Raw genomic sequence first — 22552 nt, 5'->3', positions numbered from 1 at the left:
CTTGGAGGGCTTATTAACAAGTTGCTGGGCCCCACTCCCAGAGCTTCAAATTCAGTAGGTTTTGAGATGCCTTTAACAATTTCCCAAGTGATTCTGATGCTTGTGGTCCAGAGACTGTGCTCTGAGAACCAATGAGTCAGCAGCCAAACCCTTATAATGGTTGTTATGCATGGAATGTGCACCTGACTAAAGTCTATAGCCTTTCAATAAATCACCAAGGATACTCTGCATTAACTTCAAAGTCAATACAAACAGGGCCTGACTCTGTACCTGGTTTCCACTTATGCATATGTGGGAAGCTTCAGTAAATATCACCCCCTTAACAGGCAGGTTTAGACATGTGAATTTAAGCCTCAATTACAAGGGAATCTATTTGTTACTATATAATTTTCTAATTTGAAATCATGACAGGCAGGCAGGGTTAGAATAAAGTTATAATTAGAAACTCTTTATCCAAGTTACCATTTAAGAGAATTCTTATTCAGAAATCTTACGTTCTGCCCACTTTCTTCAACAAACTTGGTGTCCTCTAATGAGCTACTAGTGTGAGACATATTTCATAACACTGACTTGCCAAGGAGACTCTACTGCTACCCTGGACAAGCTTATGTGTCCCCCTCTCCCTTTCTATTAAAAGAACAACTCATGGTACTTCCCCAGCACCATGTCCTCAGTTATAAGCTGAGGACATGGTGCTGGGGAAGTAGAGGCTAAGATCTAAAGTGGTTGCCAGGATAAGTTCTCTCTGTATTATATCACCAGCAGAAGTATATAAGTTCAAATGATAAAACTTAGGCTTGAAGGCATGTCAGCTTCCAAAAGCAGTCAGTATATCGTTCCTTGCATAAATGTAAGTGAAAGGCCAAGGCAGACTTGACATATCTACCTGCCAGCTCCAAGAATCATCTCCCTGACTTCTTCTGAGTCATAAGATTCTCTCAAAAGAAAAATTCTGCTACTCTGAAGAAAATTGTTCTTCATCCTAGTCCTGAATCAGCAATAAGAATAGTTTCTTCATATGGAGTCCCAGAATCTGGGACTTCTAGAATCAACTGAAATTTCCTAAAATCTCCTATTTGTTGTTTCTCTTCCAGTACTGTGCCATTGATTCTTGCATAAAATTCTGAAATGCTGGCTCTTCATGACTTTCCTCTGTAACTGCAAGGGAAAAAGAAGGATGATTCTTTTAAAACTCTGAGTAGATTAGTGGATCAGAGCTCCTGTCATCTACCCATTAAAAACAATACTTCATTTCTAAGAAACTAAGGTGCTCGCTTCTCACAATAAGAAAATGTCTCCCAGAAGCATGCTCTACTTACCATGTTGCCAAAATGTATAGCTTCAGTATAAGGAGGGAGGGGAAAAGAGCTCCCTTATATATTAGTGGCTAAATGAAGTCTCACTTCATAGGTATTTCATGTCCACATAACACTATTTGTAAAATGGTGTTTTGTTTTGTTTGGTTGGTTGATTTTGTTTTTCTTTTTGATACTAAGGATTGAATCCACTTTGCCACTGAGCTACACCTGCAATCCTTTTTATTTTTTATTTTTGAGAGAGGGTTAAGTTGCTGAGGATCTCGCTGAATTGCTGAGGCTAACGTCAAACTTGGGATCCTTCTGCTTCAGCCTCCTGAATTGTTGAGATTACCAATGTTCACTACCACACCTAGTGGCAAAATATTTATAGCAGCTGCACCTCATAACAGCTCCAGTTGGCCCAAATGGATAAACAAATGGTAGTAAATTCAAATAATGGAATATTTCTCAGCAAAATAAATAAATAAATAAACAAACATAGCCGGATGCAGTGGCACATGCCTATAATCCCAGCAGCGCAGGAGGACTGAGAGTTCAAAGCTCAGCAACTTGGTGAGGCACTCAGCAAATCAGTGAACCCTATGTCAAAATAAAATACAAAATAGGGCTGGGGATGAGGCTCAATGGTTAAGCACCCCGGGTTCAATTCCTGGTATCAAAAAAATATATAAAATACAGAACTTACTGCTGTACTGATATATGCAGCATTATGAAAAGATCACACATTTGTTATGCTGAGTGGAAAAAATTTATTGCAAAAGACTGACTATTGTGATTCCATTTATGGAATGTTCTGGAAAAGAAAAGTATAGGAACAGAAATTAGCCAGTGGTTGCCAGGAACTAGGTGTTCAGGAAGGAGACCAAATATAAGGGGCCATGAGAAGACTTTTGGGAGAGAGAAAAGTGCTCTGTATCTTAATTATCATAGTAATGACAAATGTTTGCTAAAACTCATCAAACTGTATACTTAAAGGGATTAGTTTTACTGGTTGTAAGTTCCATCTCAATAAATCTGATTTAATAAAGCAGTGTTCATGTTAGCTCCCAGTTTGAGAGTAAAAAGGTTTGCTCTTTGTCGGAGCTAGGACCTACATCCTGGAGCTGTTTAACAAATTATATCCTGCTAACAATCCTAAAAACTATACCAAGTGGAACTGGGCTTCCAGACCCATTCTGTGCTCACTGTTAAGAGTACTTTTGACTGTTCAGGTCTCTGCTAAGACTTCCTTATGTATTCTTAAAACGTGGGGCTGGGTATATAGTACAGTGGGTGCTTAGTTTTCGGTGGACACAACATCTTTGTTTGTATGTGGTGCTGAGGATCGAACCCGGGTCGCATGCATGCCAGGCGAGCGCGACAGTGGGTGCTTAGAATGTATAAAGTCCTGGTTTCCACCACAAACAAAAGAAACTAATAGCAACCTAAAGGAATCCTGAATTTGTTTATTTTTAAAATATTTATTTTTTAGTTTTAGGTGGACACAATACCTTTTTTAAAAATATTTTTTTTAGTTGTAGATGGACATAATACCTTTATTTTATTTTTATGTGGTACTGAGGATTGAACCCAGTGCCTCCCACCTGCAAGGCAAGCACTCTACCACTGAGCTACAACCCCAGCCCTCTTTATTTTAATTTTATGTGGTGCTAAGGAAAGAACCCAGTGCCTCATGCATGCTAGGCGAACACTGTACCACTGAGCCACAATCCTAGCCAAAATCCTGAATTCTTCAAACTGAATTAGGACATAAGGATAAGAAAACACAACACAAATAAAAGGCATGAAGTCAGCTCTATCTTAGCCATTCAGTAGGAATGGCTAAAATTTCCTACACTTAATATAGGAAACTTTGCTAGTACTGCATCCGTTACTGTCTCCTCTTTCCCTCTTTACTAGCAACCTCTCTTAACAATGAGAAACTCCTGAGCAAACAATGCAGCTATTCTTTTTCATGAGCCACCTCAGCCACTTCTTACCTCTGTGGTCAATGTCATCAGTATCACTGTCAGCTTCCTCATCCTCTTCATCCAAGGTTCCTCGAGTCAGGATTAAATCAGAGGGGTCCAACACAGGAGATCCGCTCTCTAGAGTGAAAACACCTACTGATAAGTATATGTGTCTCTTCAAAAAGGTGATTCTTGGGGCTGGAGTTGTGGCTCAGCGGTAGAGCGCTCACCTAGCATGTGTGAGGTCCTGGGTTCGATCCTCAGTACCACGTAAAAATAAAAATTAATATATTAAATAATAATAATAATAAAAATTTAAAAAAAGAAAGGTGATTCTGAATCAGTAACACACACACACACACACACACATATATATTTTTTTTTTGGTACCAGGGATTGAATCCAGGGGCACTTAACCACTAAGCCACATCTCCAGCCCTTTAAATATTTTATTAAATATTTTAACTTAGTGAGGCTGGCTCTGAACTCACCTTCTGAGCTACTGGGATTACAGGCATGCACCACCATGCCCAGTCAGTAACTGATTATAATGATAAGATCAAAGTGTACACGATAAACATAAATGCAGGATTATGCTCCTCCTAAATGTACTGTTAACCACACTTAACATTTCTATAGTAGTTTAATTCACCAAGTACTTTCATGAGTGTAAGGAGTTCCATTTTTTTTAGTTCAAGAAAACCCAAGACACTTTTCCTAGGAGCAGCAGTGTTTTTTATCACTAGCTCACAGCTTGGATGAGGGTAATGATTTTTCCTATGAAGGCTAAAGACATGTGAGCAGATCTAGTGCTGATAACTCAAGGTGAAAGTATGGAGTGCTAAGGAAGTCTCCTGGTGGAATATAAGTTCAGAGAGGGTCTGAAGAAAATACAGGGCAGAATGATACAGAGAAGAGAAGCTAGCTATTATTCAAGAAAGGCAGGGAAAATAAACAATGGAAAATCAAATATACTGATAGAGGTAAAATTTCCTACTCAGAGAAACTAGTAAAGGGCTGAGCCCCAATAATCAGAAGAAAGTCTAGTTAATTAAGTATGTTGACAGGGATTCAGCCTGTGGGGTGAATCATTCTCTCTTCAGGAGCCTATGAGGCTTTTAAGAGCTCAACTAGGGAATAAGGGTGGCTGAAGACAGCAATATTGAGGGACACAAATCTCAAGGGGCCTATGGTCCTGAAAAGAAGATAAGATGGGCTGACAAAAAATGCTCATTTTGGGGTTGGGGATGTGGCTCAGTAGCAGAGTGCTTGCCTAGCATGTGTGAGGCACTGGGGTTTGATTCTCAGCACCCATAAAAATAAATAAATAAAATAAAGGTCCATCAACATCTAAAACATTTTTTAAAAAATTGCTCATTTTGTGCCCAACTGAGAGTTATCCAATTATACTGTGACTTTCCTCAAATGACCCACTGAAACTCTCTTAATCTTGAACAGCTTAGCTGAATATAGCAGATCCTATGTAGCCACAAATGTATCACTTGCCATTTCATGTACTCAGGAGTGATTCTGAAGGCCCCTAACACACAGAAATTCGTGATTCTGAAGGCCCCTAACACACAGAAATTCGTGATTCTGAGGTGTTTGCAAAGGATGGCACAGGTGAGTTCATGTTAACTGGTAAGCCCAATTTCCAGCTTTGATTTTTTTTCTTCCAGACATCAACCAATACTTTCACAAACAGAAACTGCACTGCTTTAACAAATATATACCAGAGGGGGGAAAAAATGCCAGTATTGCTGGTGCAAAGAAAAAATGAAAGTACATCCAACTTATTACCGAAATAAATGTTAAATGGAGCATAATGTTAAAAAAAAAAATCAACCCAAGTTGATCCTACTGATCCTATACACATTATACCACACTCACTTAGAGGGTGGTCCAGCAGTTTTTGTTGGTAGGTGGCTGAGCACCAACCTAGAAACCCCCAGAGAGTCAATGATAAAACTAAAATTAACTCAAACAGCAAAAAACTCAATAAAAGTAGCAGGACAAAAAGACCAATATTCAGAAATCAAAAGCCTTCTTACATACAAACATACACCAAATAGAGGACAAAATGGTTCAGAAAATCCTATTTTCAATGCAACAAAGAAGACAAAACCTTTGAAATGAATTTAACAAGAAATATCCAACACATACTTGAGGAAACCACTAAAACATTCTTGAAAGACACAAATAGATCTGTCAAATATGAAAACATTTCTTGTTCTTAGGTAGGTCTAGTCTCAAGATCATATAAATGTAAGTTCTTGCTGAAATAATGAATATAACACAATACTAATACAAAAAAAAAACTTTTTTTTAAGGAACTAGGCAAGTTTCCATAAGCTAAAGTGCCCATGGAAAAATAAATAAATAAATAATAAATAGCTAGGGAAACACATGGGGAACTTGCTACATGGTTAAAACAATATGGTAGAGGTATATAAGTAAATAAACTACTGGAAAAAATATAGAGTTCAGAAACAGCCAAGATCACATTGCACTTCAGCATATTATACAAGTAGCATCTCAAATCACAGGCCAAAAAAAAGGTAGATTTTTAAATCAATAGTGCAGATATACCTGCTGATGAAAAAACACAGAGAGGTGTGCTTCATACCATCACCAGTAAGAAATCAAATTTAGAAAATGAAACATCTAAATACTACCATAAACATGGATAAATTTCCTTTAGTGTAGACTAAGTAAAGACTTCCTAACTAGGACTTAATTCAGAAACAATAAAGAAAAATCTGACTCCATCCAATCAAAACAAAAACTGTTGCATAATAAAATAATACCATGAAAAAAATTATTACATGATAAAATAATACCATGAAAAAAGTCAAAAGATAATTGTTAAAGAGAGTCAAAGTACTTGCAACATGTCACAGATGACAGTAATATTAAAACTAATCCTTGTATGTGTGAGGCACTGGGTTCGATTCTCAGCACCATATATCAATAAATAAAATAAAGGTCCATTGACAACTAAAAAATATTAAAAAAAAAAACAACTAATGGGTGAACATTTGAAAATTAAGAGTACTTACATAGTCTCAAAGCATTACCCCAAAAATTATTATTACAAAGGAAAAAAATAATTGGGCTGGGGATGTGGCTCAAGTGATAGAGCACTTGCCTGGCATGCGCCAGGCTCTGGGTTCGATCTTCAGCACTACATAAAAATAAAATAAAGATTTGTGACCACCGAAAACTAAAAAATGAAAATTAAAAAAAATTCTCTCTCTTTAAAAAAAAAAAAAGATGTTGTGTCCACCGAAAACTAAAAAAAAAAAAAAAAAAATTCTCTCTCTTAAAAAAAAAAAGGAAAAAATAATAGCTTAGTGATGAGAAAACCTGGTAGACTCTACTTCCTACAATAACAGGTGACTCCTCACATGATATATTAAAAAACACAACTTCCATGGATTGAAAATGAGCAAACTATATGCATTTATGATTATATCAAAATAAAACCAATTATTAAGTATAACTACAATGCACTAATAAAAACATTTAAAACCCTACAGCTTCACTACTATAAGGTTCTGCCATTAATTAACCATCTTAATCATATCATTAAGAAATACCAGATAAACCCAAATTGAAGGACATTCTATAAGACAACAGTCCTATATACTTAAATACTATCACTATCAGGGCTGAGGATGTAGCTCAGCCATAGAGTGCTTGCCTAGTGTGGATCAGGCCCTATATTTGATACTTTATGTTGGAAAAAAAAAGTCAATGTCATGAAATACAAGAAAGAATAGGGGGCTGGAGATGTGGCTCAGCGGTAGCGCGCTCGCCTGGCATGTGCGCGGCCCGGGTTCGATCCTCAGCACCACATACAAACAAAGATGTGTCTGCCGATAACTAAAAAAAATAAAATATTAAAAAAAAAAAAAGAAAGAAAGAATAAGGAATTGTTCTAGATTAAAGAAGATTAAGGCACATGAGAATTAACTGCAATGCACATATAGGATTTTCTCCTGCTTGAAAGAGAAAATGGCTTCATCTAAATAAGGTCTATATATGAAATAATAGTATTGTGTCAATATTAATCTCCTAATGTTTTTATTACTGTGCTGATGTTATATGAAATAGTATCCTTGTTTTTAGGAAACAGATACTATTTAAAGTAAGAGCATCACGTCTTTAAGAGTAAGTTAAATGATTCAGGAAAAGGTTTTATATATATATATATATAAATATATATATAAATTTATATATATTTATATATATATAAATATTATATATATATATATATATATAATGCTATATGTATACACACACAGAAAAAATAATAAAAAGTTATGTAGTAGAACGTTACATTTTGGGAATCTGAAGAATTGGGGCAATTACTTATTATTCACGCGATTTTTCTATAAATCTAAAATTACATCAAGAAAAACTGGAGGGGCTAGGGCTCAGTGGTAGAGTACTTGTCTAGCATGTGTGTAGCATTGGGTTCAAATCTCAGCACCACATATAAATAAATAAATAAAGGTCCATCAATAACTAATAAAAATATTTTTTAAAAAAATTGGAAAAACTTGAAAAAGAATTGGGAAAAGTGGTTAAAATTGTAGGGAAAAAAAAGTCACAGCAAACATCAGTTATCATGCCAAAGAAAAGCAAAATCAAGAAATAACAACTTCCTAAAGGAGAAACTCTTAAGTGCTATAAGTGGTAGAGATCTAGAATAGCTTCTAATACAATTTTCAGGTATTTGCCTTTCCAAGCCATTTGCTATCTCCATACTTCCATCATCCTTTTCACCTTCTCCCTCTCACATAGGCATATTCCTGCAGAATAAAAAAAATTAGTCCACTCTCTTTTTTTCCTTTTACTTCTGATACCAAGAGCTCTTCCGATACCTTTGGCAGTCCCTGTGTCCAAGGCTACAGAGCCCATATCTTTCCGAAGGCGGTCCAGTTGTTCTTTCTGCTGTTCACTCTGTGCATTGGCCTATATACATAGGGGAAAATGTCATCACATTAAAAGAGGATCCCTGCTGGAGTGGAAGTTAAATGACAAAGTGTATGCTTAATGTACAAGTTCAATCCCTAGCACCAAAAAATGAAATTAAAAAGGAGCTGTTATAGTCAGCTTTCTTATTGCTGTGACCAAAATACCTGACAAGAACAATTTTGTTTCTTTTCTTTTCTTTTTTTTTTTGACAAGAACAATTTTAAGGAGGAAAAGTTTATTTTGAGGTATACAGTTTCAGAGGTCTTAGTCCACAGAAGGCCAACTCCATTCTTTGGGCTCAAGGTGAGGCAGAACTCCAAGGTGGAAGAGTGTGATATAGGAAAGTTACTTAGGCCATTACAACATGGAAGCAGAGAGCTCCACTCAACAAGGACAAAATATATACCCCCAAGGCATGCCCTCAGTGACCCACCCTCTCCAGCCACATCCTTCCTGCCTACAGTTAATCCCTATCAGCAAATCAATGCACTGATTATGTTAAAACTTTCCTAACCCAATCATTTCACCTCTAAACTTTCTTGCATTGTCTCACACTTTTTCAGAACACCTAATCTAAACCACAACAGGAGCCAAATTAGATGCCAGACTTCTAAGTGAGGACAGAAAATCATACAATTCTAGAAGCAAATAGGGATGGCTGACATAGGGGCAGAAACACTGAGTAGTGTGAGCCCAGAGGATAGCATAAATTCAGAGTAGATTATTCTTCAAGCTGGATTAGAGAATTCAGAAATTAAGATACAAAAACATATCCAAAGAACCTCCTAGTAGACCTAGCAAGAAGGACCCCAGGTTCTCTTAGGACAGGATATTTGGCCATTTAGAAGAGTTGTGAGCCACCTTTCTTTTTAAAGGCAAAATTCTACAAGTAGCCTTTAAATTTATGTTGGAGTAGGGATGGAGGTGGGGCATAAGAAGAGCTTATTAGTAGTGCAACAGGAAAAATCTCATTTTAAAAAATTCCAATACAAAGAAAAATAATTAAGGGAACTTTCTGCAAACAAACACAAATTTACCAACTTAAGTATTTAAAGCCTGATGCAGTGGCCTACACCTATAGTCCTAGCTACATGAGAAAATTGCTTGAGCCCAGGAGTTTGAGGCAGGAAGATTGAAAGTTCAAAGCCAGCTGGGCAACATGGTGAAGCCCTGTCTCAAACAAAACCAATATAACCAAAAAAGACTAACAAGGATTAAAAGATACACTGAAATTTTATTAGTCAATTATACCTCAATAAAGTTGGAAAAATAAGTTAAATAAGAGACACAGGATAGCACCACCATCCGCCCCCCAAAAAAAAGTGGCATTGATGTCAGGAGGTTTAAAGTTTTTTGGGTTTTTTTCTGTGTTTTTTAAAAAGATGCTGCCCAGGCTAGCCTAGACTACTGAGCTTGAGCAATCCTCCTGCCTCAGCCTCCCCAATAGCTGGGACTACAGGTATGTACCAAGGCACTCAGATTCAGTTTTTTTTTTTTTTTTTAATGGCCCTAAAATACACTTTTTTTTTCAGTACCAGGGATTAAATCCAGGGGTGCTTAACCACTGAGCCCCATTTTTTTTAATATTTATTTTTTTTAGTTGTAATTAGACACAATACCTTCATTTTATTTATTCATGTTTATGTGGTGCTAAGGTTTATGTGCTTCACAGATGCTAGAGAGCACTCTACCGCTGAGCCACAATCTCAGCCCCCCATTTTTTTTTAAATTTTTTTAGTTGTAGTTGGACACAATACCTTTATTTTATTTATTTATTTTTATGTGGTGCTGAGGATCAAACCCAGTGCCTCGCACATGCTAGGCTAGTGCTCTCTATCCCTGAGCCACAACCCCAGCCCCCCATTTTTTATTTTTTGAGACAGGGCCTCACTAAGCTGGCTTTGAACTTTCAATTTTCCTGCCTCAGCCTCCCAAGCTTGGGGATTATAGGCATGTGCAACAGCATCTTTTCTTACCAACGATTTCTTTAGACGTTCATATTCAGGACGATACTCCCTGGAAAGAAAAACACTCTAAATTTCTTTGTTTAATAATCCAACCTGCCTGCCCCAACCCCTATAACTTGTATTTTCCTATGACTCTGTCATAAGATCTGACATCACTGAACATCCAATGTACCATGTCTTAAGTCATTGAGTCTATCCCTTGAAATTTAAAGCCAAGGTAACTGCCCCAAGCTGAAAACTGAGGAAAGAAATGAACTCCTGACTGCTGGGCTGCAAAGCTTAGCACTGAGAAGACCAGGACTGAGGAGTTTAACATTTATTTGAGATAAATGTGTGAGATGTGTAAAAAACACAGGCCTGTTTTGTTCGTGAAGTTCAATGCATAACAAAGTGATGTACCTGAATCACAACATGAAAGGATACAGAAAAGAGTCTATCCTGAGGCTTTGGTAACATACACACCCTTGTCTGATGATTGAAATGAAAATATGTCTGAAACTGAAAATGTGGTTATGTGGTTGTCAGTATATTACAATATATAAAGCCAAAGGAGAATGCTAACAAGCAGCCTATCAGGCCATAGCCTTATGTGTACAGGTGCTCTGACCACTCCCTTTCTTTCAGGTAAATGAAATTCAACTATTAACAATGACAATAATTATAACAACCATTTATTAGGAAATGTGCTTAGTATGTGTCAAAAATTGTGCTAAGGATTTACACATATTTTCTCAAATAAATCTCACAGGGACTTTAGTGCCAAACACTGCCCAATGCCTGACCTCATAAATAATGTTTTCTATGAAGACAGCACTGACCATTTATAAACTAGCTATGGATGCTTTTGTCCTACCATGGCAGAAGTGTTTAATTGCCCACAAAGCCTAAATTATTTATTAACTGACTCTTTACAGAAAAAGACTGGCGACCCCTGCCTCTTAATCAGCCAATACAATGAAGATATTATACCTCTATTTTTCAAAGAGGTTAATGGAGACTTGTTACTCCTAGGTATGGTCAGGTCCAGTACACATAAGCAAGGCAAACATACTGCATATATGATGAAAAGCTTTACCTGGCAAAACTTGCTATCATCAGATTTGTGGGTTACTTAAAAGATGTCATCATTAGAACCTTCCTTTGTTCTCACCTTTCATATTCTTCTGCAGCACTGGTGATTTGCACAAAGAGTTCATCGAAGCCAGTGCCCACAACAGCAGAGACACCCACCACCTGCCAAAAAGCATCATAAAAACCACTGAGGAAACTACTGTATACTTTTAAATGGTTTTGCCCTATTTCATTCAAATATCATAAAATTGTCATAACAAGGACCAGGACTTATGATTTATTCCCTAACAAACCAAGCAATCAACATACTCTGCAACCAACACCCACTTTAGCTTACATAAATCTTATCCTTGCTATACCCTCCAAAGTCTCTCATTTTGATCTGTCCTCACAAGAATCAGGCTAAACTTTCCAAGGCATCTACTACAATATTTTAATTCTGTATAAAGTCTTCTATCCTAAACCGGACCCAAAACTCTCTGAAGGTAGGGTTCTTATTTATCTTGTAAACCTCCACAGTTTTTTGTGTCTTGTTTTGTTGTGGATCGAACCCAGAGCCTCATGAATCCATATGCTAGGCAAGAATTCTACTATAGAATAAGTAGAATTACTGATAATTACTTACTACTAAGCTACTTGCCCAGCCTACAACTTCCAGTTTTCAATGAACAATGCTTTAAAAGTTACTTTTCAGAAAGTAATGAACTTCTTTTCTAAGCTAGGTTCAAAGACAGTTCTATAGGTTTAGAGATAATCTGAAGAGAATGTCAGTAAGATCCAAGGGAAAAAATTTACCCTGAGTGAGCTGTAAAACTCATCTAACACCAGGCTCATTGAACGGGTCAGGTTACTGACATATGTAGTTTCTTGATTCAAGGCATCTTGGAAAGCCTCAAAATCCTGCATCCATTCCACTGCAAAGCTGTGATCAATGATGTCAGTCTATACCAGAAAGAAGTCAAATTAGCAACCAGAGATGAGGTTATATACTAGATAATGGCAAAATCATTTCTTCAATCAAGTGGTGACCACAAGAGCATATCATTCATGCATTTTCTTTCTTTGCCTTCCCCATTTCCTCTTCTAGTAAAACAAGCTGCTACGTTCAATAGATTGGTTGTGTCTCCCTTATTTACACAGCTCTGAGGGGCTACTCTATCCCAAAATCACTCTGGATAAGAGCCAATATCATAAACATTCATTCCATTTGACTGAATCTATTTCCTAGAAGTGCCTATGACCCAGTTTCAGTGAAACCTGAATCTGTCCTCCAGGACCTAAATAATCCTTCTTCTCACCCATCTAAACCTAAAATTCACAAGGTTCTAATGAAAGACATGTTGAAATCAAAATATGGAAGATTCACTTACTTTGTTCATAACCACAATGAAAGGCAGCTTGGTTTTGTACAAGATGCTGAAAATCAAACATTGAGACAGAATGAATTAAAGCACGTAAATTCTTGCTTGCCTGGTGTCAGTCTGTTGGGACTACGTAAAGAGAAAGAGAATGGATGCAGACGTAAAAACAAGGCATTCACATAGTCTCTTGCAGAGGTAAACAACCAGCAATGTCAACAACACACAAACACGCACGAACGAAGGCACTCACTCTCAGAGTAATAATGCATTGCTGCTGATCCTGGTTTTAATTGTTTACCAGATAATTGTCTTTTTTGTTTCCAGGGGAGCAAATGTGCATTTATTAATACCTTATTATGGTCCAGGCCCTATGCTTACTTTTATATGTATTGTCTCCTTTAATTCCAATGCCATGAAATATATACAATTTTTAATTGTTATTCATATCTCAAAGCTGAGGGAGAAACTTAAAAATATTGTATTACACATTAAAAATTTTTAAATATTTTTACCAGTTTTATTGAGGCATAACTGACAATTAAAATTATATATATTTAAGGTGTACAAATAATAAAATACATGGAAAGAGCAGATCTTTATTATTTATTTACTTGTTTGTTTGTTTATTTTTGCAGTGCTGGGGATTGAACCCAGGGACTTCCCAGTGCTCTACCACTGAGTTACATTCCCAGTCCCTGTGCTGTTCTTATCTACATATACATTGTGAACAGATTATCATAATTAGGCTAATCAAATGGTTGTATTTCAAACAATTAGTATGAAAATGAAATAATGCTGTCAATTCTAAGATTTCTAGCATTCAACAAGAATGGACATTTCTACTCAATATCAGATGGACAAATGTTGGTAGATGGCTTCTGTGTAGTTCCAAAATGAATTCTCTAAGTTTTCATAACAGTCTGCCTTGCTCCTCAGCCTTAATGCACTGACATAGTCTAGTGAGCAAATTCTTCCTCTCCTAATGGTACAACATTTGCAGCAAACCTGTGCACTCTGAATTATAGAAAAACCTTTTCATTTATAGTATCTCCTAATGCTACCATTTCCCTGTACCTATTATAAAACACAAGAGCATAATTCAGACCAAAAGGCTCATATCTATTCAGAGTTGGATTTCATTCAACTGGGAGCAACTACCACAAAGTTTGGAACAACTACCATGAGTTTCAGATACAGCACCTATTTCTATAACAATTAAGGGAGGAAGATAAGAAGGAGCTGAGAGAGAATGCCAATAGCACATGTACCTTTTTTCTTCTCTGACCTGGCCCCTATTCACAGCCACTCAACTGAGCAGAAAAATCTAAATAAGCACAAGTTCAGGAGTAAACAACCAGGACTTAAAAACAAAAAAGCAGAAGGGAAGAGGAGGCCGCATACTTTGATGGAACACTATGCCCACCAATAATCAGTTACCTGCAGGCATACAGCATATTCGACATAAACGTCACTGGGTTAGTACTTCTCGATGTGTCCATTACATAGATGACAACTGTTGGGAATGAGGATGCCTAAAGCCACAAAATAATTAAAGGCTTGGTCAAAGAGTTCATGACCTATTCCCATATATTTTTTTTCTTATGGCATTACTAGAGATAGAACCCAGGGGTGCTCTACCACTGAGCTACATCCCCACTTTATTTTTTGAGACAGGGTCTCACTAAGTTGCCCACGCTTGCAATCCTCTCATCTTGTCTTCCTGTCTCATCTTCCCAAGTGGCTGGGAATAGGCATGGGAGCTCTTTCTCTACCTATCTCAGTGAGGGAGAACCACTTTAGCGTTCAGAGCTTCTGCAATTTCCTCAAGTACAATCCCAGGCAATTAAACAGATGCTAAGTCAGTCTAGCCCTCTAGCTACAAGACCCAGAATACTCACCAGGGCCTCAGTGATGATTGTCCCAGAAGCTGACCAGGTGAATACCTCAATCTGCCCAGGTGTGTCAATCAAGACATATCTACGCCAAGAAAGACCATGAATAAAGTGTTGTATTTGCACATTGCTAAAAGATATTCCATCACATAAAATAAAAATTAAAAGCCAATGATATCTGGTGATCCAAGACTGGAATAACCTTTGTACACTACCAAGTTTAATTTCCTGCCACAGTCCTCAACTAATAAGGCATACCACACTCCTCCAGACTTTGTTCCATGTCTAATATTCATGCTACATGAACAGGAGCAAAAGACTATGAAGTGCAACAAAGGATCACAGGGGAAATTGATAATTACAGAAACACATCACTTAATAATGAGAGACTCAAACCAGAAGGCAAATCTCTTGGGAAACCATCTGGTTGCTTGGGAATGGGAGACTGTTGGGGAGAGAGAGTGAGGATGCAGAAACAGAAATGCACAATATAGGGCATGAGTATGATGAGGGCTGCATAATTCTGTGAGTACTAAAAGTCACTGCATTATACACTTGAAAATGGATGAATTAGGTAATGTGTGAATTGATTCCAATAAAGCTATTTTTTTGTTTGTTTGTTTGTGGTGCTGAGATTGAACCCAAGGACTTACGCACATGAGACAAGCACTCTACCAACTGAGCTATATCCCCAGCCCTTTGTTTTATTTTGTTGGCATCAGGGATGATTGAACACAGGGCTGCTTAGCCACTGAGTCATATCCCCAGCCCTATTTACTTGTAACAGGCAGGAATTTATTGAAGGGATAGGAAAAGGGAAAGGGAACACTCTTAAGGGAGTGAGTCCTCTTAGAGAAGAGAGGGACAGTGTGCCTCTCTTGCATTCCAAGATCTTTTTATTTTTCCCCTCTTATAATGACTTCATCTTAAGTTAGATTCAGAGCTTGATGGTAGCCCAGATCCTCTCAAAAGCCTAGAAATATGTCAACTAAAGGATAATAAATAGGTGTTCAACTGAAATCACTTACTTAGATGTGTTCTGGGCCTTCTCAATAAATTTCATCACCTAAAAGGAAGACATACCAATTACAACAGGAACTGATTTCAACACAAAATCATATGCCTTTCCAGGGTGACACACCTCATAGGAAACATCCCTATTGAATCTGTTCTCATTCTTAGGACACCAACTAATAAACTCATTGAGCCAAAGAAACATAGCCACATCACCAGCACTACAACATTCTGGGCACAACTCAAGGAACCTAAGAGGCTTAATTATAGACATGTCACGGTCAAGTTATACATCTTGGCACTTTGGTCCAAAAAAAAAAAAACCAGTTTTTATTTTAAAGAAAGTTTTGCTGTGTTACCCAGGCTAGCCCCCAAACTCTTAGGCTCAAGCAATTCTCCTGCCACAGCTTCCTGAGTATCTGAGACCAATAGTAGGTGGCTCTGGTCAAATGTCAATGGCCTATCTCATAAGAGTAAAAAACCTAATGATTATTAAAAAACTCATCTGTCACAAGTAAAAAGCATCATTATCTGCCATTCCATGCCTGGTAGCCCATTCTACTCCCCAGACCTCATCTCATCTTCAGGGTAATACAACAAGCCAATAAGATCAGGAAAAGAACCCAGGTGTCAGATCTATTTTGCTGGCTATCACAAATATTAAATGAGAACTGTCTCACAATACTGGTCATTCTCTCCTAGTCTAATTCTCTGTCTACCAAAACGCTAACTTATTTTCTATTTTCCTGTTCAGGTTTGCTGCTCTGTTCAGGTTTGCTGAAATGTGATCAAGATAAGGCATGTAAGAGTCAGGATTTTTTTTTTATACGGCAATGTCTATAAATGTAAAGACAGACATACCTGATCAAATCTGGTAGCAAAGAGATTGAGAGAGGTCACTATGCCACCGTTGGGCCCAAGGCCATATCTAGACACTCAGTTGAGGATTTCAATTGCACAGATTAGATTATGAAGTTCATAACCAGAGCATTATTTATCTACGCAGCATTATATTAGTGTTCCATTACTTAAAGCTGGCAAAGTAATCCTTGATGATCATATAACCTTTGTCTAACAGGCAAACATTTGCTATCAAGGTTTTCCCATTCATTTATCACTTTAGGAATGGCCAGGAAAGATGAAGAAAGCAAAGTGATCCAAATGTAATAAACATATCTATCAGGCAGTGACAGCCTACTGGCTTTGGCCATTAAAACCATCTCCATAACACTCCTTGCACTGATCCTCACTAATCAAGCAACTAATCAAGATGATTAGAATTAATCTTCCTACCTAGACTTACTTATAAGGAGAGTGCACATTTCACACAGCAAGGTCCTAAGAATTAATTCCACTAAACATACTCATTTTGAGCCTTCCAGTCTGAAGAGATAGTAATCAATGAATGTATCTCTCCTCCAAGGCAAAACCACCTTGTGGGACCCAAGGAGGTGCTAGCTAGCCCCTCATTTTTCTCTGTTCTAATTACAATAGTCTGTGGTCTTCGGAGATGGAAAGAAAACCGAAATCATAAGACTAAATTTTATTTCTAATCAACTACAATACTTCTCCTTTATTCATCTTCCATCCTCCTAGGGATTAAGAGTATAACTCAATGGTAGAGTGCTTGCCTAGCACATACAAGGTCCTGGGTTTGACTGCAAGCGCTGCAAAAAACAAACAGCAATAACAAAAACCCTAAAAATCATCTTCCTAATAAAATTACTTTAGCTGGGTGCAGTAGCATGCCTGTAATCCCAGTGGTTTAGGAGGCTAAGGCAGGAGGATTGCAGATTCAAAACCAGCATCAGCAATTTAATGAGGCCCTAAGCAACTTAGTGAGACCCTGTCTCTAAAGAAAATATAAAAAGTGGCTGGGGCTGGGGCTCAGCAGTAGAGCATTCATGTAGCATGTGCAAGGCCCTGGGGTTGATCCTCAGCACTACATAAAAAACTAAAAAAATAAAATAAAGGTATTGTGCCCAACTACAACTAAAAAATAAATATTAAAGTGGGGGGGGTGCGCTGGGAATGTGGCTCAGTAGTTAAGTGCTCCTGGATTCAAAAAGAAAGGAAGGAAAGAAGGGAGGGAGGGAGGGACGAAGAAAGGAAATAGATGACTTTGAAACAATCAATGCTTTTACTTATATATTTCAACAAGAAAATGTAAAAAAAAAAAAAAAAAAACTCTCAAAACCATAAAACACGTAGCAAGGAGTCAGGAATGGGTCAACACCATAGTAGCCACAGAAAAGGATACTGTTTCATGACTTCTTTATACTTCACAGTGTCACGAATATCTGAATGGGGGGAAGAAAAGAATTAATTGAAACTTAATACAAAAAAAACAGTGAATGTGGTCTCTCAAGTCATTTCTGAAAAAAAAAATTTCTCTCTTGGAATCTGTGTAACTTTTCACATATTTTCTAAGTTTTGAAGATAAGATCATCGAATTGTGATTAGAAAAGAAGACCATAAGAAGATAAAATAGAAGGACAAAAGTTGCCCTATTAGCACCTTCCCTACCAGCAAGAAATTAAAACTAACCTTTTGAGTTTTTCTTCCACATTCTTTTTTTCTAATTTCTCTACTTCTATCCTAGTTTCCTTCCTTACAAAAGACAACTGCCAAGTAACCCATGAAAAACATTACCTAGGAGTTCTCAAGTTACGGTAGAGATGGACTTAAACAAGGTGAAAAGTTATACGATTTAAATATCAGTAGTCCTATGCCCAGAAAAAGAGAAGCTAAAGTCAAGAAAAAAACATTTGTGGGCTGGGGATGTGGCTCAAGTGGTAGCGCGCTCGCCTGGCGTTCGTGCGGCCCAGGTTCGATCCTCAGCACCACATACCAACAGGGATGTTGTGTCCGCAGAGAACTAAAAAATAAATATTAAAAATTCTCTCTCTCTCTTTCTCTCCTCTCTCACTCTCTCTTTAAAAAAAAAAAAAAAAAAAAAAGAAAAAAACATTTGTAACTAATTAATTGTCTCCTGGTGACAAAAACAATACAGACAAGATTTTTAAAAATGAACCCACTAATAACTACCTAAACCTAACCACCAGCCTATTGTTTTCCCCCATCAACTGTTAAAATTCTACCCTTTAAGTGAGAAGATAAGAAATGTTTTCCCCAACTCTTCTCCAAATCATATCTGCTTTTTAATATAAAGTTTTCCTCTATATGTTATGTTTGGGGTCAAGAAGCTTAATAGGATTAAGAAGTGACAGTGATACCTTGGTTGCCTCACTGCTCCCTCACATGTTGAAGTAAAATATTAGAGAAGCACACCAAGGCAAGCATATAATGAAAGGTTTATTTAAAAAGTGGTAATACAGACTTTTCCCAAGAGGGAGAAGAGGGCCATAGCTGGTATACTGGTATCCCACTTCCCAAGAAGCCAGGCAGTTCTGCCTTTTTTATATGTCCTAGACTTCCTTTGTTCTCCTGCTCTGTTTCCCTTATCTCTGTCTTTCCAAAGTAAGTGACTAGGCCCAAGAGATGCTCTAGGTGGGATGACCAAAAGGTGAGAAGCAGATGGAACAGCCCAGGACACATTAATTTACAAATTTATAACTCCCAGTAGGGAAGGGCAATTCCTGGGACAGGTTACTTTAGCAACAGGTTGGAGCAGGGGTAGGTTATCTAGATAGGGTGGAGGAAGGGCTCTGAAGGAATTAACATTTCAATTCCTCTGATCTCAGATCTGACCCTCTCCTACCAGCCTGTCAAATTCTGGCTTCATCAGAAGGGAGAGCATCAGATTTATCACACAATAATAGCTTAAAAATCAGAACTACTGGATCTTATCAAGAATCATCACACTGGACCACTCACCCATTCTCTTTTTTTTTTCTTTTTCTTTTTCTATTTTTTAGTACTGGGCTTGAATCCAGGGGTGTTCCACACTAAGCTACTTACCCAGCCCTTTTTATTTTTTATTTTGAGAAAGGTTATTGCTAAGTTGCCCAGGCTGGCCTCAAATCTGTGATCCTCCTGCATCAGCCTCCTGAGTCACAGAGTTCAAAGGTGTGCACAACCACATCCAACATCTATTCTTAATCTTTTTTATAGTCACAAACTCCTCTTAAAAATCTGATGAATATTGGGAGCCTCTCCTCAGAACAATGCAGAGATGCTGAAAGGGTAAAGTTTCTAAGCTGCAAAGCCTGAATTAAAATGTAAAAGACTAGGTATTGTTAAGTTCCTCTGCTACACCTAGAACCTGAAATTCCTGAGATAGTTAAGACAATGCCCTACTGGCCATTAAGCCTAGGGCCCAGTGCAGTTTGTCACAGGGCCGGAACCAATCATAACCAATCAGTTTGAATGTGTACCCCCCCCCCTTAGGAGTGACCAATCACCCCTGCCCGACCTGTTCCCACCAATGAATGTGCTAATCATGTCTCAGAGTTGTTGTTCAATTTTCCCACGCCTCATGATGATTTGTTCTGATGTATGCAAAGCCCCCCCCTCCCCAAAAAGTGTACTTAAGCTCTGCTTGACCTCTGCTCTGGGCTGCTCTCCCTTCCTGAGTGAGCCTTGAGCCCCAGCATGCTGGTTCAATAAACTCCCTCCTGCCAATTACATGAAGCCGGTCTCTTATGTGGTCTCTTCCACCGATGCTTCGCGGGACCCTTACAATGCATATATACACACATTTTCCTATGTAACTTTGGGAGTGGAAAAAAGGTCCTACAGATTAGTGAGTGAACAATAGCAAAAGAATTCGTACACTCTGATAAACTTTGAGAAAAGGAACTAAGTGGAAAAGGTCTATGTATTAAAGTCAACTGAAAGGTTTATGATATAGATGTTTATTAAACTGAATTTTTTTTTCCAATGGACTGACTTTGTGTCATTTCACTTTCCCAAATTACAATAACCTGGCACACTAGGGTTAGAAAGAGGGGAGGGATAAAGATGAATGGGAAGGGCACAAATAAATGTAGGAAAGAGTGTAAGAGGGGTCCGGCCGGCGGAGCGTCGGAGGGAGAGACCACACAAGAGACTTACTCCATGCAATTGGCAAAAGGGGATTTATTGGGGATCCATTCCAGCGCGCTGGGACTCTGTGCTCACTCAAGAAGGGAGAGCAGCCCAGAGCCCAGAACGGAGGTCAGGTGGAGCTTAAGTACACTTTTTGGAGAGGGCAGTGGGCTTTGCATACATCAGAACAAATCATCATGAGGTGCAGGGAAATTGAACAACAACTCTGAGATGTGATTGGCACAATCATTGGTGGGAACCGGCCAGGCGGGGGTGATTGGTCATTCGTAAGCGGGTTACACATTCAAACTGATTGGTTCGGGCCCTGTGAGGAACTGCACAGGGCCCTAGGCTAAACGGCCAGTAGGGCGTTGTTTTAACTATCTCAGGAATCTGGGTGTAACAGAGGAACTTAATAATACCTAATCTTTTACATTCAAGCTTTCCAGCTTAGAAACTTTACCCTTTCAAGAGGAAGGAGTAAACAGAGAAAAATGTGAATAAGGAACAAGCCTAGCCCTGCACAGTGGCACAAGCCTGTTGTCCCTGCAACTCAGGAGGCTGAGACTGGAGGATCACAAGCTCCAAGCAATTTAGCAAAGCCCTGTGCAACTTAGCAAGACCCTGTATCAAAATAAAAAGAGCTGGGGATATAGCTTAGCAGTAAAACACCTCTGGGTTCAATTCCTAGTATCAAATTTTTTTTGTTTGTTTGTTTAGGGACTCCAGGAAATCAAGTCAAAGGAGAAAGGGGGAAAGGGGGGAAGGGGGGAAGGGGGGAAGGGAGGGAGGGAGGGGGGAAGGGGGGAAGGGAGGGGGAAGGGGGGAAGGGAGGGGGAAGGGGGGAAGGGAGGGAGGGAAGGGGGAAGGGGAGAAGGGAGGGAGGGAGGGGGAAGGGGGGAAGGGAGAGGGAAGGGGGAAGGGGGGAGGGAGGGAAGGAGGGGGAGGGAGGGAGGGAAGGGGGGGAGGGAGGGAAGGGAGGGGGGAAGGGGGGAAGGAAGGGGGGAAGGAAGGAAGCAAGCAAGCTGAAGGCACTGAGATTTTCAGGATGGAAGCTTTTTTTTTAGGCACTTCATACAAGTTTTGGGACGGTCTACTCACCAATATTGGCAGGAAAGGGGACTTCGTGTACAGCTGGGTCCAAGTTGATCACGTAAGGTGGACAGCTTTGCCTATGCAGGTGTCCCGTAAGCCTCTGCAGAAATACGCAGAGGGTTGGAGGAAGATGAAGAAAGGGGTAAGGGGAACCGAGAGAACTTCCACTCTTTTATCCACTCTACCTGAAAACTTCGGCACTATTTCCTTCTACCTAAAATATCCACAAGCTATGTCCAACCCACAACTTCAATTCTCATTTCAAATGCTACCCTATCCCCATCGAACAGTGCCTCCCATGCTCTAGATCACTTATGGATGCACATTACGGTTTTCTTCTTCATGAAAACGTTAACAAAATGAGAGCACGAACCTTGTCAACTTCATTTTCACTGCTTAGAACATGAGGTGCACAAGAAATAATGCTTTGGCAACTTTTCACTGAAAACCTGTGCTAGCTGTGTATTAATCTCTAGCTACTTATAAGCTCCGGCCTTCAAAAAGTTGGCAATTTTATGAGCAGGACAATTTAAAACATGATAAACTGAACTAATCAGGCACTGAGGTATGCAGGTGGAGACTAGGGTCTGAGACTTCGCAGAAGAAAGTGGAGTAGATAGGAAGTCCCCTGAAAGCCACGCGCCAGCACCCTCCAAATATCCAGAGACCTCCCTTTTTCCTTGGCCTTCCACCCGCCACAGGCAACCTCGCGTGCGCCCCTACAAAGACCGTGTCATATATGTCACCTGTACAAAAGTGGTTTTTCCGGAACCTGCCATTCCCAGCACCAACAGACACACAGGGAGATTAGAAGTTCCCGAAGTCCCGGAATCCGCCGCTGCCACGGGCGCCGCCATCTTTCCCCTGGCCCCGCCCACCCCACCATAGAGACGCTGCCCTCCTAGAGAGTCT

At 38.9% G+C, this 22552-nt stretch overlaps 1 protein-coding gene across 1 annotated transcript; it reads right to left on the bottom strand.

The window, feature by feature from the left end:
• Window positions 1-71: 71 nt before the first annotated feature.
• Gpn1 (GPN-loop GTPase 1) lies at window positions 72-22503 on the bottom strand. The gene is made up of 14 exons (XM_077791991.1): window positions 22387-22503; window positions 21647-21740; window positions 17817-17856; window positions 16418-16484; window positions 15571-15608; window positions 14549-14627; window positions 14088-14182; window positions 12660-12705; window positions 12085-12231; window positions 11369-11451; window positions 10228-10267; window positions 8158-8248; window positions 3299-3406; window positions 72-1158 (listed from the first exon to the last, which is right to left on the bottom strand). Exons 1-14 carry the CDS (start codon window positions 22495-22497, stop codon window positions 1073-1075), a joined length of 1125 nt encoding a protein of 374 aa, XP_077648117.1. The 5' UTR covers window positions 22498-22503; the 3' UTR covers window positions 72-1072.
• Between the last annotated feature and the right edge of the window lie 49 nt (window positions 22504-22552).

The sequence above is a fragment of the Urocitellus parryii genome, chromosome 12 (assembly GCF_045843805.1).
Source record: "Urocitellus parryii isolate mUroPar1 chromosome 12, mUroPar1.hap1, whole genome shotgun sequence".
NCBI classification, from domain to species: Eukaryota; Metazoa; Chordata; class Mammalia; order Rodentia; family Sciuridae; genus Urocitellus; species Urocitellus parryii.
Note: the sequence above shows the minus strand (reverse complement) of the source record. Positions and strands in the feature narration are given on the sequence as shown.